We start from the raw sequence: 19,518 nt of genomic DNA on the forward strand, positions 1-19,518 counted from the left end.
AGTAATGATGTATTCTGAATGATGCAGCCCTACGCAGCTTGCACCCTAAAACATTTATCATAAGCTGCTATGTGAAATTAATCTGAATACAATATAATAGATTTCAGTGTAACGCCATTTTCTTTTTTCCTTCTGCTTTGGCTTCCAGAACTGATTTATTGACTAATCTTATATACTGTCACACTCCATAAGACTCTCCAAAGCTTACAATATCTAAAAATACATGAAAAATCAATAAAATGGACTACTACCAAAACCATCTAAATGGTATCAACCTCTTAGGATGTATCTTTCTCATCACATGGGACAACTAGATTGATTCTGTTCCCTAAGGTGGTAATTTTTGCCAGTGACTGTAATCTTGCACAAATCAATGTTTTTCTCTTTGGTGTATTTTACAGGCAGGAAGAAAGATTATAGGGGCTGACTCTGCCTTGCTTTTGCCATCTCACATAGCTGATAATTTGGAGACGTCCCCAAGTTCTTAAAATTACAGTGATTTAGATTGGCTAGGCTTGGGGAAGAAAAGAGTTGAATGTGGAAATAGCAGTCAAGGTCTTGCTTGCAAAACAAAGGGAAAAATATTTGCATGTGGTTATGAATTGGGAAACCATGATCTCTAGTGCTATCTTAGACACAAAGCCATGTCGGTGACCTCCAACCCTGTTACTGTCTCTCAGCCTTAGGAAGCGGCATTTCTGAAAATCTTATCAAGAGAGTTGCAGGGACTGGCCCAGGCATTCACCAGGTTCAACACTGACTCAGGGGCACACCATCCCCCCACACAAATACAAAAGGTTATAGTAACAATAAAACACACTAAGGAAGTTTGCCTCTGTAAAGTGGCAGCCAGCGCAATGTGTGACCTTAGTTAGCCAAAATGGCACATTGTTAAAAGATATGTGCAATTTCTCTAATCAGAACCACAATTTTTTTAGATACAGCTCTTAGCAGAGAAAGGGACATTTCCAAAGGAACTCTGGTTTTGATGGCTGCCTAGTTATTTGTTTTCCTTTGCTCCACTCTGATCTTATGGATGAAATTGCTCATATAGATTGCTGAACGGTGAATAATATACACCAAACTCCACATTTTGGTTTAACTACTTACGTACAGCTATTTAAAGATTGGTTTAACTACTTATGTACAGCTATTTAAATAATACATACTATTATTAGTATGTATTATGTATTCCATTATATTATATATTCCACTGAAATGCCATGTAAGAGGAGATGGTACCGGAGACAGAGCAATGTTAAGCCCAGATACATCTCTATCTTGACAGGAATAAATAATTAGCTTTGAATAAATGGTAAAACTTCAATCAGTGTCTAAACAGATGGATTGCAGACTTGCAAGTCTAGAAACTGGCAAATCTGAGGTGCATGAGGAAACTGAGGACTATGGAAGCCAAACCTATTAGCATTTAACAAAGATTTGGAAGTAGTGAAAAGAATTATTATTTCTCATGAAGCCAGAATTAAATCTTTAGAAGTAAAAGAACAGTTTCATGATGGATTGAATGCAAATTCTAAATTATATTTAGAGTTCATAGGCAACTCACATAAGGTGACCAACTTTTTTACAACAAAAAGGAGGACACGAATAAATTGAAGAAAAAAATATCGTGAATAAAAGAAACATTGTATTTATTGCAACAATAATACAGAATACACTATAATACGATAAATGCATAATAAAAACCATTTGTAACAATAACATTTTATATTGTAATTATGCTTACATGCCTATTAATTATTTAAATGAGTACTTTTCCATTGAATGAATATTTTTTGTCAATGTATCATCTTCTAACAATATATTGGAAATATCTGAACAAGAAATATCCTTCATATTGAATTTTATGGCAAGTGCTGCAGCTAGAGTATCAACATTCAATCTCGATTTCTCACTTGTCCAAAAATCTACACGGCTGGATTGTGCGGGGGTGGGCAGCGGAGGCAGGTGTTGTGAGCCAGGTGCTCCAGGACAGCCATGTAGGTGCGCAGGGTGAGGTGGTGGCAGCGCAGGTCAGCACTGCGTAGACCAGCAGCTGGCGCAGCCCATGGAAGGTCAACTGCCCACCACGCCCCCGCCCATAGCCGCCCCGCCAGAACCGCTGCCCTGCCATGGAGAGCCGGCCCTACGGCTCGCAAAGCACCAGCCGAGCCAGCTCTGGCCCTGCAGCTGCCCCGCCAGCACCACCGCCCACCCTGCACATCCCCGTAGAGCCGGCCCCACGGCTCGCAAAGGCAAAGCACCAGCTGCGCCAGTTCTGGCCCTGCAGCCACCCCCCCCCAGCTGCCCCCCAGCACCACCGCCCACCCTGCACATCTCCGTAGAGCCAGCCACGCAGCTTGCAAAGCCAAAGCACCAGCCGTGCCGGCTTCGGCCCTGCAGCCACCCCCCAAGCTGTCCCCCAGCACCACCGCTCACCCTGCACATCCCCGTAGAGCTGGCCCCGTGGCTTGCAAAGGCAAAGCACCAGCCGTGCTGGCTCCGGCCCTGCAGCTGCTCCCCCAGCTGCCCCCCAGCACCACCGCCCGCCCTATGCATCCCCGTAGAGCCGGCCCCATGGCTTGCGAAGGCAAAGCACCAGCCGCACCGGCTCTGGCCCTGCAGCCGCCCACTCCAGCTGTCCCCCAGCACCACCGCCCACCCTGCACATCCCCGTAGAACCGGCCCCGTGGCTCGCAAAGTCAAAGCACCAGCTGCCCCGGCTCTGGCCCTGCAGCTGCCCTCCCAGCCGCCCCCCAGTATCACTGCCCACCCTGTGCATCCCCGTAGAGCCGGCCCCGCAGCTCGCAAAGCACCAGCCGTCCTGGCTCCGGCCCTGCAGCCACTCCCCAGCCGCCCCCCAGCACCACTGCCTACCCTATGCATCCCTGTGTAGAACCGAACAGGGAAGATCAAGAGAAACTTACCATTCTCCATTCTCCTCCAGCTATATGCAGAACTAAGTAGGAGATGTGTAGTTGGGTAGCAGTGAGGGGTGCAAAGTTCCTGCAACTTGCACGTGCAAAGTTTGCCGCCTGGGTGTTTTGGCGCACTCAGCAGCAATTCCTATTGGCTTTTGAAAGCCAATGGGGGAGTAGCACAGCTCAGGCAAAAGTTGAAAAAAAAATATCAAAAAATGGTTCCGGAACGCCTTCTGAGCATTCTATGAGGAAAAGAAAGCCCTGCAGATAAGTCTTCAAATATAGAAAAAGAGGACATTTAGGAGGACATTTTCGAGGGAGGACAGAACTCACAAAAGGAGGACTGTCCTCCCAAAAGGAGGACGGTTGGTCACCTTAACTCACAGAAAGATTTAATGAATGGGTTTACAGCAGCAGAAGCCTCTGTTAATATTTATGGAAGAATATATGAATGGAATCTTTTCATTGCCAACTGATTTTAAAATTTAAATTTGAGATACCGGATGGTTACAGATTAAGAGCGAAATGCAATTTTTAACAGCTATATTTAAATTAGAGGTGCTATATTCAGAACAACTGGAGTACTCTTTGAAATGCAGCAATCACTTAATCAGAACTACTGGAAATCAGGAAAGAAATATGGGAACTTATAGGCTCACCAGCTCACCAGATATTGCCCAATATGTTGGGCAATATCTGTCAAATTTCTGGGCTGCCTAACGCCGAGAAAACTTAGACTTCACAAGATTAAAAAGACAATGGTTTTATATATTAAAAAACCACACATCATATTATATAAGAGCACAGCAGTTGTTTAAGGCAACATAACATAATGTAATTCCATATTACCCCTCCACCTACCAGAGGCCTGTCTGAAACATCCTAACCTGAGGCCTGGAGAATTAGAATTGGAATTAGAATTACAGAGCTGGAAGGGACCTTGGAGATCTTCTAGTCCAGGAGTGTCAAATTGCTGGCCCACGGGCTGGATGCATCATGGCAAAACAGCGCCCACCCCATTGCCGGCAATGGAAAAACATTTGTGATACGTCGCGACATGACACATGACGTTGCAAGTTTGACACTCCTGCTCTAGTCCAACCCCCTGCTGGCTGTCCAATCACTTCTTTAAAACTTGCAATGTTGGAGCATTCACAACTTCTGGGGGCAGGTTGTTCCACTGATTAATTGTTCTAACTGTCAGGAAAGTTCTCCTTAGTTCTAGGTTGCTTCTCTCTTTGGTTAGGTTCCATCGATTGCTTCTTGTCTTGCCTTCAGGTGCTTTGGAGAATAGCTTGACTCCTCTTCTTTGTGGCAACCCCTGAGATATTGGAACACTGCTACCATGTCCCCCCTTATCCTTCTCTTCATTAAACTAGACAGAAACCATTCTTTATATGTTTTAACCTCCAGTCCTCTGATCATCTTTGTTGCTCTTCTCTGCACTCTTTCTAGAGTCTCAACATCTTTTTTACATCGTGGTGTCCAAAATTGGATGCAGTATTCCAAGTGTGGCCTTACCAAGGCATTGTAAAGAGGTATTAACACTTCATGTGATCTTGATTCTATCCCTCTGTTAATGCAGCCTAGCACTTTGTTGGCTTTTTGGACAGCTGCAGCACTGCTGGCTTATATTTAAGTGATGTCCACTAAGACTCCAAGATCCCTCTCACAGTTACTACTATTGAGTAGCAGTTGGAAACCAGGTTTTTAGAGGAAGCCAAGGTAAGGGCAATATAAATTAAATATATCTAAATGTTTAGATTGGATATACATTTCAGTAGATGTAATCCAATTGTTAACACTTCCATTGAGTCTCTGGAATAAGATCAATGTAATTAAAATGAATATTGCTTTATGTCTAATGAATATTTTAAGAGAAATTCAAATATTAATTCCTAGTAGATATTTTACACAGATTAACTAATGAGAACCAATTATGGCAGTATAAAATCTTTCAAATATTTTTGCCAATTTGAACATAATTGCCTTAAGATGCTGGCTTTAGCCTACTAGATTTTCAACTTTACTGTTGGGCTTTTATTTTAAAATCTACATTCTCATGGAATGAGAACTTGAGAAATTCAGAAACCTGGAGAACAAATATTTGGAAATTTTCATCTTGGAAGATCAATTGGTCAAGATTTTTTAAAACGTAAAATTGACCTATTATTCTTTGTGAGTGAGGTTAATTCATGATAAAGTATATTGGATCTAGTGAACCACTCTTAATTTTTTTTTAAAGTCTGGATTTCAGATTTGTATATGTATGTGTGTGCTGGCATTGTAGATTTGAGGGTTCTTTCACTTAGATAATTTCATCTTGTCCAATCATAGCTCTCTTTCCGTTTCAAATCAGAGCATATGATTTTGGAAAGAAATATAATATTTGAAGATATAAATAAGGTGTTAAATTATATTCTTAATGTGGTTACTGGTCATTTTATGAAGATCTTTGTCATGACTGAGCCTGGTTTTCAGAAAAAAGAATAATCTTACAGAAATGTGAAGAAACTTACCCTCTTGATATCAAAGAATTGATTCAAAATAAGGTTCTGTCTTTTCTTTTAAAAATGAGAAGATGAAGAGGATGTTTCTATATGATACAGATTTCATTGTAGTTTCAAGGACTGAATTCTAATTTGATACAAATGCTTGTAATATGGATCTTTTTATTATAGTTTTTTTCCTTTTTATTACATTTCATTATTTAAATTTCTACAGTGTATTTGACTGTTTTACAGTATGTCTAGCTATTAATGTTTTTCTTTCTTCCTTCTTGGTAGTGTTTGTTTTTTACCATATAAACACTATAATAAAAGTAGTGGAAGAAAAATAAAAGGGGAGAATGTTAAGATTGTGTTCCTGGAATAGAAATGTAACCATGACTCTTCTTTTGCAACGTGATATAGAAAGATTTGCCTCTCAATGCAGTGAATCACAATTAAATTGATCCCTGCTTTTACAGGCAGGTAGTTTATCCGCCAGTGACAATTACAGAAAGAGAGAGATTTACTTGATTTACTCCAATGATTTCCTGTCCGCAAAATAAAACCATCATTGTAGAATTCTGGAAGTGTTAATTTCACTTGAATCAGTTCTCTCACCAAAACCCTTTGGCAGTAACACTCATACTTCTTGAGGCTCATATTTCTTCAGGACTTCTGCCTGCAATTGCCTGCAAGTTCCAAGTTATCCAGGACAGTAAATCCACTACCCACAGTAAAGGAAATGCTTCATGAAAGGGGTGTGTGTATTTATTTATTTATTGAGATTTTATTTATTTAAATCATTCATATAGCTACAGTATCTATCTTACAACCAACTCTGCACTGCTCCCAATCAAAATTGGTGTTATTATATACACAAAACATGTGAAATCACAGCTATCAATTCTTTAGCTTGTGTTAGCCTCCATATGCATCAAGTTCTTCTCAAGGCCAGTAGCATGTTGTAATATATTGGCATGCTTTATGTGCGGATCCAAACAATGTGGCCTTTTGACATTGACAGATGGAAATTTTGTCAATGCACAGATTTTCTAACTGCTGTCCAAGATTTTTAAGTATGGTACCCAGTGTGCCAATAATTACTGGGACAACTACTGCCAGTTTATGCCACAATGTTTCAATTTCAATTTTCAGATCTTGATAGCAAGTGATCTTCTCCAGTTTTTGGTCTTCTGTTGTATTATCTCCTGTTATTACCACATCAATCTTCTACGCTTTCTTCTTTCCAAACATAGTTTCATCTGGCGCATTATGAGCAAAGACTTTATTAGTTTGTATTCAGAAATCCCACAATATTTTAATTATTATTAGATTTTACACTCATTTTATAAGTATTTTGGTCAAGGTGGCAAACCTGCCTCTTATTTTTCCCACAACAACCCTATGAGGTGGGTTGGGCTGACACATTGGCCCAAAGTCACCAAGCCAGATTTCATGTCTAAGGAGGCCTAGAACTCACCATCTCCTGGATTCTAGGCCAGCATATTAACCTCTAAACAAACTGAGTGTATCGGTGGTGTGGTGTGGTGTGGCATGTATGGTATGATGTGTGTGGCATGGCACGGTGCAGTGGGTATATGTCCAAGATCATATCGAGGAAATAAGTTGGCATTGTGATTCCTCTTTACCTTGGCTTGGAACGTGCACTTGAACAATTCAAGATCTCTTCTATGGTCAGCCCTAACTATGGAATAGCCTTGAAGGACAGGAGGAAGAGCCGTTAACCAAGGCAACAATTAGAATGGCTCTTTCCTAATTCTTAAGAAATTAAAGTGAGGGTATTTGTGGGGGGGGGAAACACATTCAGATTTTCAAGCAACAGTGAGGCCTCTCCTTCTGAATCATCCTAAAATTCAGATGTTTGTATAGGCTTAAGGTGACACCATCTTTCAGTATGGCTGAGTCACCATATAAAATACATATAATTTACAAGTTGGAATTGTGTACAGTTTAACAATGGACTCCTTATTCTGTCCAACTTTGGCATTGCACTCAAATCACAAGCAACACATCTGCCTGCATGTTTTGTCAGACTGACATTGACAATAAAACATGTTAACATCCTCTTTTTTGCATTAGTAGTTGGAGCATAAACTTGGATAAGCAAAATTGTAAGGATATCTAATTAATATTTGATTGTTGATGGCAAAGCACTGTCTTTGCTGTATCCTTCCTGATCATGAAAGCAACATCTTTTTTCATGTCCCGAGTTAGGAACCATATGATCTGATTTAAAATGTCCAATTCCAGTCCATTTGTTGTGCCTAAGAAGTTACTGCATGATTAAATCATTCTGTCTTTCACTGTTTTCAATTTTCTCATGTTCAGGTTTCTTATATTCCATGTCCCCACTGCAATTCTCTCATTGCAATTTGATTTTCTTTTCCTGCATGACAACATCAGCATCTTTTAGATGTCTAGAAAATTTTAATTTAGCTGCTTAACGTACACCATTGGTAACAAGTTGATGTCATCCAACCTGAGGGTCTTATCATATTACACTATGCTGTCAGTCCTTTTAAATTATATATCCATGTGGTTTTCTTGGTGAAATACAGTATAGGTTTACCATTCCCTTCTCCTGCCCAATTTAAAATAATGCCTGCTCCCCGATATATGTTCCCATTTGCTTTAGCCAGAATGACCTTTACATTTTGGATGAACCTTCCGGAAATATATACTGTTGATATAGGCTCCCAGCTTTCTTTGCTCTTTCCTCCTAGAAACATCTCTACTAGAGTGAGGGAGGATTGAAGGTTTTGGGAGTGAGATCATACTCTTCTGAAGTTTTATCATTTCAAATTATAATTCATCAGGTATATATCGTAAAATACCAGCTTTTGAAATGGAAGGAATGACATTTTTCTTTATTTACCTGACTTCAGAGAAAAGGGATATTGCCAACATTTTTCTATGGCAGTTTCTCCTCTTTCCAATTAACCAATTAACTCAGCAAAGCATAGAGCAGATTGAAGTTCCAGCCTACACAGTGGAGTATTGCTCCCCCCCCAACATACTTAGCTGGCATGCCTCAGGAAATGTGATAAAGAGTAGAAGATTCCCTTTTTCCCAATGAAGAAAAAGTTCATGAGTATCAAATTATACAAGGCATATTCTATACAACAAAATAAGAAAGTATAGATAACACAGGATGAAGATAATTGATAATATGGGAAAGTCATAACATTTGTCCTAAACTTTCTCTATGAATCATAGGTTCATCATACCCATCACTTTCATCTAACCTTCTTCACTTCAAACCAAGAGCTGGACATCAGACTACACAGACAGGAATTCCCCCCCCCCCAAAAAAAAACCAACAGCAGGAAACGATTGCAAAGAGGTTGCTTAATATAATATCCAATACACTCATTTCTAGATTTCTCACCCTGTCTTAATCTAGGACTAATCTATATTCCTGGTTTTGGGGGTTGTTTGCATTATAAGAGGGGACAATGCTTTGCCATCAGTGTCCATTCAGCTTTGTCAAAGTATTGCTTCCATTCAAGCTACAAGGAAAGGTGAACCACAAGGAAGACTTCTGTTTCAGACCTGAGAGATTTGAATATTTTCATGTGCAGCATGGAATTTTGAAGGGTCACATGTAGCTTGTTCTTTCTTTACTCTAATTGATGATTAGTTTGCATTTATTCATTTAAAGGACCTTTCGTATCATGATTCGGCTCCAACACAGATGCTTCCTAGCCTTCATGAAGGTTAAACCGTAGTGATACCAGCTTTTAAGCTGGGCTTCCACAACACTGAGAGTTCACTATTCTTTCTTACTGTTTTGGCCCTTGCTGGGTCTTTTCTGAGGCATCAGAAATTATGCATATTCCCATAAACATATGACTGATTCAATTGCTTCTTGACATCTGTTCCTCATGCATATATAGGATTCACTTTTATTCTCCTAGGCAATTTAGTTTTCAGATCATTTGAAAAATTTCCAGTTACATCTCCTTCCTTCAGTTTCTAGAATTTTTCTCAGCTGAATTCAAGGAAATGTACAGCTTATTACTATGTTTCAAATAGTATGAGAGGTGCCCTGCAGATTTTGAGATTTATGATGCTGACCTTAGTTGCTCAACAATATACTTTAGGACTGACTCTTTATATTGGTGCTTCCTTGGATCAGTATACTATATATCTCAGACAGGTTTGGGATCTCATTACATATGAATCTGTGAACACTCTATTGTACATTTTCCTCAGATTTCCTGGTTATATTGATGGCACTATGTACCTATGGAACTGATATAGAATAGTACTAGTATTTTACCTATGTAAACAAATAACCCTGTGCTTTGTTTTATCTCTTGTGCACAGCATTTTAAAAAAACAACAACAGGTAACCTTTCAGGAGTGAATAAATGCTCTGAGCAGAATTCAGTCTGTTGGATGCTACATCCTGAGGTTCTCCACTACCTTTTCTTCTGCTGGGGTTGACTGACTTCAAATTACTTGTCTCTACCACTCATATATAATGGTCAGGCTATTGCTCCAGCGCTCCAATAGATGGAAACTCATTGGGATGTATATTGATATTCTCTTGGAAGAAGATGCTCCTATGCAACTTTCTTCCATCCTTTCTCTCATTACCAGAATTAACCTCTTTCTTCATCATGTATCATTCCCAGGCTTGTTTATCACCCCATTGTAATCAATGCAGCCTTAGTTTCCTATTTCCCTAATTCTATCCCAGGGGAATTTTTGTCACTTATTTAAGAACAGGCCTTATGTTCTCTCTGCAAGTTTCCAGGAAACATTGTTATGATTTTTGAAATTTCTAGGAAGTCCTATAACTTTGTTCTAATTTTTAACATTACAAATAAGAAAAATGTCAGTCCTATTAGCTGCTTCCTACAGCTTCTCTTTTAAGTTTTGCTCTGTTGAAAGCTCTGCAACTTCCACAGAGCACATATTTAGAAATAGCTATTATACGGGCTAGATTGAAGGACCAAGGTCAGATTCAAATAGCCTGAGACCAGCTGCATTCATTTTCATAATAATACTGTCACGCATCCTATTAAGAAACTAACAGTACTCAGTCGCCTGGAGTATATGGTCAGGAACAAGGGAGAAGAATTGAACCTGGGGACATGGATTGGTATGGATCTTGAGGTTTAAAATTGGTGATTTCTGGTTTTCTGTTCTAATTAAATAGTTTCTACTCTTCGTAATAAAACTATCTTAGCAAAGAGTTATATGTTGAATCTCAGCATTCAGGTTAGATCAAGGGTCTTGAAACTTGGCCCTTTTATGACTTGTGGACTTCAGCTCCCAGAATTCCTCAGCCAGGCACGCTGGCTGAGGAATTCTGGGAGTTGAAGTCCACAAGTCATAAAAGGGCCAAGTTTGAAGACCCCCTGGGTTAGAGTAATGGACTGGATAAAGCCTGATAGTATCAACTCTTACTGCTGCTTTTACAGAAAGAAAAATAAATTCATAGATGCAGATCATGGTAACTGATCCTCTTCAACTCCATTGGTTATTGACCAGGGCCTTGCTTCTCGATGAAAGTCGAATCTATTGCAAGTCACCCAGCATTAGAACCAGGTAGCCATCCAGATGCACTGACTGAACCTATTACTTCAGCAGATAAACCAGAAGATGTCCTTTCTGGTTGCTGCTGCAGCTCTGCTGGTGGCAATGAAAATAGGGTCAATCATCATTCTTATTTGTTACTTGGCTCCTTGCCTGACAAGTATGATGGAAATTGTGTGGTATTTATGGATTCTCTCTCTTCTCTCTCCCCCTCCCTCCCTCTCATATTCTCTCTCAAGATCAGTTGCAAAATGGGTGACCCCCCCTCTTCTGCAATGGAGTGTTCTGGACCTATACCATTATACTAATTTCATAGACTGCTACCTTTGATTAAATGGTTGACAGCTAATGATGAGACTGTATGCTTAGTACATGCATATGTGGCTGACTGTCAGTTGCTCACTAAAGATATGGCTGGAATGAACTAGCCTTATTTCATTACCTGATAAAACACAAGACAAAATAATTTGACAGGGCAGCTCAGTTATATATATCTCTAGACTGAAGGCTTGAAGAACTGCAAGACAATATGGATAGGTAGGAGAGATGCCATTGCTCTTTTTCATTCTCTGTCCCCTCCTCTCCTCTCCTCTCCTCCTGGCATGTTCTTGTAAGATGTTGAACCTTAGAACTGAAAGCCAGCAAGACTTCACTGTTGGCGACAGAGAAACCATGCTGGCACACATATGGTCTGAGTTTATATTGTGGAGGTCAGGCTATTTTGCACAACTATATTGCTCTGCTAAAATCCCCCTTGTCAAGCAAGTGCTTGTGCAGAAGGGAAGGGAGGGGCAGTGGTTATTTTCCAAGCAGAAGCTGTAAGAGCTCCAGAGCTGACTTGTCAAGAAATGCCGAATGCAGCAGAGCATCTGGAGTGTCTTACAATAGAAAAAGAAATCAGTGCAATTAAACAGCATGAATAAAACAAATTTTAAAGTTACCATTCTGTTTTTAAAGCCCCCCCCCAAAAAAACCCTACCCCCAAAACAAAACAGGAACTAGATTTAGAAGCTTGTTGAATGAACTTTCCACCGGAAAGTTAGAACTGTGATATCCCTGCCAAGAAAGCACTATCAAGGAACAGTTAGTACAGTGTAAAATTTTGATGAAATGGTCATTCGTTCTATTGACATTCACCTAGTGGTGTTCACACTCAAAACTGCAGTATTCTTTATAGTTGTAAGAGCTAGCAACTGAAATTACCAAAACAGCAAGGGTACAAAGTTCTATACTGAAAATAAATCTTATACAGTAGTCTTCATAGTACTTAATTATGAATGAAAGAGTAAAAAAGTGTAGTCCAGCAACAATCTTGTTTTGAGTAAGGATCCTATGAAGAGTATTATCAGTTGTACAACAATAACAAACTTGTATTTTATGTACATGAGTCCAAAAGTGTACCACCTACAAACAAACATTAGTTATTCTAAGCAAATTACAATGAAGCCATCATGCTGCTAAGGTTATACTTACATCTTAATCTCTGCTTGCAAGTACATAAGTCACGACATGTGTATGATGGCACTGACAAATACCTCCCCCCCCCAATCTAGATGTTAGATTCAGGCATTTCTCCAGATCTGTGGTAGTAGAAAAAAATAATTAGAACACATTAAGAAAAACCTAAATCCAATCACAGAAAACTGGGAAAGAACTTGAATATACTACTAGTTGAAATTCATACTAAAAAGGACCACTGTTTTTATGGCATTTTATGTTGTAATATAACATCTTATAAAATATTTCCTGCGGTCATCTTCGGATATTTGACTGTACCATACAATTCAACATTGGTTATTTTCAAGGCAAATACATCTCTATATCTTATAAGGACTTTGCAAGTGAAGGGACTCCATTACAAGCTTTGCCACTGTTTTTCTCATGTATAATATTAAAATTCAGTGTTTTAATTGGAAGATTCTGAGAAATAAAAAAAAATAACTCTCCCAGTTCTATTCAGTACTGTGAGATGCTGACAGGAATTATTTGGAGGAATATGGTAAGGAAATTTCTCTGAAATGATGACTTAGCTGGTTATCTCGTCTAATCTTAATATTGTTCCAACATTTCTACATACAACATTTACAGTAGATGTGTTATGTGATAATGGGGCATATTTGCAAATAAGCATGATTGAATAATAAAGCTACTATGTATAGTAAAAGATCAGAAAATGTTCTATTCCATTCAAGTTATGGTTAAATATTATAACTTCTAATTATTTTATAGGAAAAATAATTTTGTAAGGATTTTTTCCAGGCAAACAAATACATTTCTAGGAAGTACATCTGTATCCACTATATTCTTGTGGGTTGTGGATGCTGTAGATGCTCCAACATTGGAGGTTTTGAAGAAGAGATTGGACAACAATTTGTCTAAAAAGGTATAGGGTTTCTGTTTGAGCAGGGGGTTGGACTAACACAGGGCTTTTCAACCTTTTCACCCATTGTACCACTTTTAGGATATGGCAACATCCAAGTACCACCAGTTGCCTAGCAAGGTGTCAAAAACTTGATGACCCCAAAAAAATATATATGAAAAAAAAGTGATAAAGTACAGGTAGTCCTCGACTTACAACAGTTCACTTAGTGACTGTTCAAAGTTACAATGGCACTGAAAAAAGTGCCCCCCAAGCCATAGCCGAGCAAGACACCTGCCTGCCCACCCAGCAGCGCTCTTCCTCCTGTCCCAGGTTTTCATTGTTGTGAGCATTTCTGTTGAGGATTGGCAGTGGGGGTGGGGTGGGGTGGGTGTTTGGTTTTTATTCCCGTCTGCTGAGTGGTTGCAGCAGGTTTTGGTCACTTCACATGACCCTGGGACACTGTGACCATCATAAATATGAATCAGTTGCGCTGATCCTGGCGCTTCCATTGAGCCCTGACCATCCTAAAGAAGTGCCGATCAGCTGGAAAGTGGCGCTGATCCTGGTACTTCCACTGAGCCCTGACAGCCCTGCAGCTCCAGCCCTCTCTTGCTCAGGTTTGTGCAGTGCTGCCACCAGTTCAGCTCATTCCCCTCCCCCGCTACCACCTTTCTAGGATGGTCGCGTACCACCTGCCAGGTGCCAATGTACCACAGGTGGTACCTGTACCACTGGTTGAAAAGCCCTGGACTAGAAGACCCCCAAGGTCCCTTCCAACTCTGTTATTCTGATGGATTGATGCAGGTAAAGTCCATAATTGCACATTTCTCCTGGGACAGACAAATCTCCTTAAATGAATACTGCTTTTTTAATCTCAAAATAATCTTTGATAGGATTAGTGTATTTTTTTTCTCTCCTAGCAGGTGTTATTTTGCAAAACATAATAAAGGTTCTTTCTCATGAATCTAAATCTATTTACAAAGCATCTCTCATCAAAACTATCTCTGGGTTCTATGTGATAGCATGGAGAATATTTTTATAAGATTGCCTGGCAAGCTATACTGCAAAAATCAGGAATACAGTTATATATTATTTCTGCAACATTCTCTGAACAAGCTGACTTCTGCAATTTGCCCAGTAATCTGACTCTCTTCAGCTTATTTCACATTGTCTGAAAATGTAGAAAATGTAGAAGCTGGATGGAAACAGAAGAGGAAAAAGAATGGCTGACAAATCATTTACCATTTTTAGTTAAGGGAGTTTAACCAAGGGAGTTTAGCCTGAGTTTACTATCTAAACCAGCTTCAGAACTTTAGTTGCCTTTGCTAAGCAAAATTCAGAATAAAGGTCTTGTGTCCATATGGATTAGTTAGAATAAAAGTAAAACATTAAAAGTTACATAGAAGTTGTAATGCATTGTAGTGGATATAAATGGCATACTTAATGTCAGCAATAGCAGAAAGTGTATGGATTCATTGCACAAAGCAAAATTAGATTGAATCATGGGAACTCAAAATACTGTAATGACTTACTTCTCTCTTTATTGAAAGCTTTGGCAGAAAAAGAAACATCTTGAAAAAGTAAAAAAATAGATTAATAAATTACTCTAAAATCTATTTTTGGACAATATTCCTATAGTCAACCAATTATCACCAAATAATGCAGGCTTTTCAGGTTTTCAGACTTTGCAGTAATCTGAATGTCTGTTGTCTCCCATATTCTACCTTATGACTAAACGGCAATGTTATGGCATCAGTAGGTACCCAATTTCCTATCCTTATCCCATTCCCTACTTTATTTACCACCTAGCTGATGATGAATCCTAGAGGAATTGCAGAGAAATTTCAGCTAGAGGAGAAATATATATTCTGCAGCATGGAATCACTATTTAAAGACTCTGAAAGGAACATTCCCACATAGAGTACAGGTAGTCCTCGACTTACAACAGTTCATTTAGTGACTGTTCAAAGTTATAACAACACTGACTTATGACCGTTGCAGCATCCCCAAGGTCACGTGATTTACATTCGGATGCTTGACAACTGGTTCATATTTATGACGGTTGCAGTGTCCCTGGATCATGTCCTCATCTTTAGCGACCTTCTGACAAGCAAAGTCAAGGAGGAAACCAGATTCACATAACAACCATGTTACTAATCTAACAACTGCAGGGTTTCATTTAATAAATGTGGCAAGAAAAGTCGCAAAAGGGGTCAAAACTCACTTAACAAATTTCTCGGTTAGCAACATAAATTCTGGGCTCAGTTGTCCTTGTAAATCAAGGACTACCTGTATATAACAACAGTTACCTTCATTTTTCAGAAGCTTCAGTAATAATTCATATCTCTACCTATATTGTTTTTGTTGTGGTAGTTTCTTTTCAGTGCTGGATTGACTCGTTTTCCATTATCTTCCACTGAAGTTTTGATTTGAAGAATGCTTCCTTGACCTCTATTCATTCATATACTTAGGATGGACAGTATTCATTATTGTTTGGGGCCTGTTGTTCAGTTGGCTAAGAACCAAACTTGTTGTGCAATCACCAATATATTTCTCTGATTTTCTTGTCAAACTAATTTTTCAGATTTCTCACTGAAATAATGTTTTTGTGAGTACTTTAAAAGTGGGGAAGTGGGAAAGAAGATGATGTGTGCAACTAGGCAGCAACCCCCATATATCCATCTAATGGAGATCTCTTACAGAAATGTATCTGCGTCTAATAGCAAAATTGAAGTGAGTGATATTATTATATCTCCAGGTGTTCTGGCATTTCCACCTACGGTAAATATTAATAGAAAAAAGCACCATGTCCCATAATAATTGTCGGCATTTCAAGCAACAAAGCTCCCTCCGGTTCTCTTTTGTTCTTTTGAAATCAAAAGGCCTTTTCACTTGGATATTCTTCTGAACAGGTGAAAGAAGGTAAGTTTTAAAGTAGTCACTTAGCATTTTTTGCAGTGCGTAATTCCATTTGACAATATGAACAAGTTCCAAATTCTACATTGCTTTAGAGAAGGAGAAGCAAAGCTTTTTATATATGCAAACTACAATTTTCCAAGCCATTTCATCTGATTAAAATTTCATAGCAATGGCAAGTTTTCATCTCTCTGTCTCCAAATGTCTTCGGCCTTGCTCACACTTTTAAATAGTCATTGACTGTTTCAAATGCCAGGGCAGTAGAGGATGAGCAACAGCTTTGGGTATTTTTACTATACAATACTCAAAACTATGACTCTTTTCCTGGACCCTTGTATTGGGGGGGGGGGGAGGCGTACAGTGGTGGGGTTAGATAAGGCCATTAAGGGCTCTGATTCAGGTGATTCAGTAACATATTAAAACTTTGGCTAGATCATTTTAGCATGTCAGTTGCTGCATTTTGGTGCCTTCTCATCCTGAACCATTTGCATCGTTCTTGGGAGCTAGCCAGCAATTAAGAAAGTCCCAGTTTGAGAGTTTACTTGAACACTGATATTTTACAATATTTGCTTTTATAAGATAAAAAAATTGTAAATTTATATTAGTCTGAAAGACAACATATATGAGAAAATCATGGGCTACCTCCAGGTCAGGAGAAATTTGATAGTTATAAGCCTACATCCTTTAATATGCAGATAGAATAAGCTATTTTCCATAGTTTTGATAAGACTTCCCCTAAAAAAAAAAACACCCGGATTTGCTTTTCCAGAAATCACATAAATTCACAAAGAAAATGAAGCCAAGTGCCTAATGACTCACTGAATCTGGAAATTAATATAAATTCTTGCGATTTCATTCTAATAAAGATAAAATCTTTCACTTATCACAAATGAATTTCCTAAAGCAGGAGAATGATCAAGACCTGCCTGACATAACATTGCTAATATGGAATAAGAGCCTCCAAAAAAGAAGTCACTCAAAGAGGAGATTAGAAAAGCATGACCTACAAAATGAAACATTGGAATTTCTCCTATGACCATTGGAAGAAAATTATTTTGATTTTTTCTTCAGTTGCACTCATTCATTAACTCATTGGGAATCTCTTTGAAATGATAATAAATTTCTTAATGTGATTTAAATATCTAAGTCATGCAATTGCAATAAGTTGAAGAATAATCTCTGGGGAATAATACAGCACTCCTCACCCTCCACCTTAATTTTATTGTATTGGATTGAAAGAACCTGTCATTCAGTAACACGTTTGTGAAGTCAGGTATTCTGGGTTTAAGAGGTGTTTTAGAAGCTAAAACTGGGTTTCTGGCATTTCAATAAATCATGCACTAAAATTCTCATTAGCATTTGAAGGATGTTTGGACATTGCTGCCTGTTTTACCTGTAGTGGATAAACAGATGAATGTCTTGATTTGGGAGATTATAGCCTGATCTCTGTGCAACCTTGAGTTAATAACAAATGAAAACAGGCAGGAAAGTATCAAGACAACATGTAAGAATTGCAAGCTTAGTCCAGTGCACCAGTAATATTATTTACCACTGTACAAATATTAGTTAACAAATTCTCACAACACCCCCTGTGAGGTAGGGAGACTTTTTGTTCCCTCTATACAGATGGAAAAACTGAGGCACAGAAAAGTTAAGGTGTATATTAAGATGGTGGCAAGCCTATAATTCAGTGCTTCAATTTCTATAATCTGAAAACTATAAAATCATGCTTCCCCTTTATGTATTAGAATCCAGCCATGCCTTCTAAGAAATAATATGTGGAGTTGTTGCCTGTTAACAACATATATTTGATATTAAGCAATTGTTCCAGTTTTCATCCCCATATAGAACAGCATCTTTCACATTCTCATTTAGATACTATCCCATGCCCAAACTCTCAACTTTGTTGAACGTTCTGTACTACTTAAAATGTACCACAAGGGGGGTCTCATTATATATATTTTTTTCATTAGCTATTGGCTTCATATTTGAAGAGAAAAGAGGATCTCTGGAAGGCTGCTATGACAAAAATAACAATATAAGCACAAGGCAAAGTGAATCCTTCTCTATTGCTCTCTTCATCCAAATTCCCAGAGCAATTGCGCTAGGAGGACTAGAATGTTATCACTAAGCCAGCAAATAGCCAAAGCTAGATCCAGGGTCTCTTCTTAGATCAAAAGTAACATCAGGAAAGGAGAGAAAACCTGTCAATCTAATGTGAAGCCAATAGGGAGGACAATTCACCCGGTGATCATTTATGGGAGGACGTGTCCATTCAGGCCCACAGAACTGGGTTTCTTCTTACAATGTTTCTTTTTCCCTCTGGGAACATCTGCTAAGCTTCATTTCTGTCAGCTGGATGTACCGTACAACATTAGTATCTGCAGGGAAAAATAATTAAAATACATCTACTTAGCATAACTTTCTTGTTGAAATCTGCAACAACCACATTTGTAAATGTCTATGATGATTCCAGGTCATAGTTGTTCCAAAGATGCTTTTTCAGGAGGCAACTGGACTTTCTTGTTTTTCTTTGAAAATGTTTCACTTCTCATCCAAGAAGCTTCAGAGCTGAAGACGCTTCTTGGATAAGAGTGATACATCTTCAAAGAAAAAGAAGAAAGTCCAGTTGCCTCTTGAAAAAGCATCTTTGGGACAACCACATTTGTAGATAGTATTCCAACTGCTAATAAAATAAGGGAGAGATCAACAATCAAGTATAACTTCCTCAGACATAGACAGCTAGCCTGGCATTGTCTATACTAGGAGTGGCTCTCCAGGATTTCAGACAGAGGCTTTCCCCACCTCTCTTGGAAATAATGAAGAATGAAATTAAAACATTCTGCCTGCAAAACATACATTTCCGTGGAGCAATAGTGAAGAAAAATTTCCTCTGTGGTGCCCCTAACTTCCTCTAGAAAAGGGAAATGAATGGACTTTGGCAACTATATATGGGACTCTTGGATTGTGGGGCACCAGATCTTTGCTGATAGTCCAATTCTTGATATCACCTGCCCTTGGTCTACATTGGTAGAGTAAATATGAAAATTATGCAGACATTCAATTCCTACCATAACATTGTAGTGTCAATCTCCTTGAATATATATGCAGCAAAAAGACAAAACTGGTCTTGATTACTGCATTCAGGCATGAGTAAATACATAGACTCAGAAATAATGAAATTTGACACCCAAGCTCTGGTAGCCAACTTTTAGAAAAAAAAATCACAAGAAAAAATGGAACGACAAAGATTAACTCAGTT

At 38.7% G+C, this 19,518-nt stretch overlaps 1 protein-coding gene across 7 annotated transcripts in view; it reads right to left on the minus strand.

Moving 5' to 3' along the window:
- Nucleotides 1-4,502: 4,502 nt before the first annotated feature.
- Nucleotides 4,503-19,518, minus strand: part of TTC9 (tetratricopeptide repeat domain 9) — a 47,066-nt gene continuing 32,050 nt past the window's right edge. The window contains exons 3-7 of one of the 7 annotated variants that reach the window (XR_005555627.1): nt 18,562-18,637; nt 17,650-17,711; nt 14,873-14,911; nt 11,303-12,558; nt 4,503-6,672 (exon numbers count right to left, since the gene is read on the minus strand). Coding sequence is in view for 5 of the 7 variants with exons in the window: in XM_039334284.1 (XP_039190218.1) it covers nt 12,455-12,558; nt 14,873-14,911; nt 17,650-17,711; nt 18,562-18,637 (281 nt within the window). In the remaining 2 variants the exon portion in view is untranslated. Of the gene's footprint in view, nt 6,673-10,805; nt 12,559-14,872; nt 14,912-17,649; nt 17,712-18,561; nt 18,638-19,518 lie in introns of those variants that run through there. The other 6 variants (XM_039334284.1, XM_039334270.1, XR_005555639.1 and 3 more) reach the window with 6 other exon arrangements.

Source organism: Crotalus tigris, unplaced genomic scaffold (assembly GCF_016545835.1).
Source record: "Crotalus tigris isolate CLP2741 ecotype Arizona unplaced genomic scaffold, ASM1654583v1 scf7180000017545.3456711, whole genome shotgun sequence".
In the NCBI taxonomy this organism is placed as follows: Eukaryota; Metazoa; Chordata; class Lepidosauria; order Squamata; family Viperidae; genus Crotalus; species Crotalus tigris.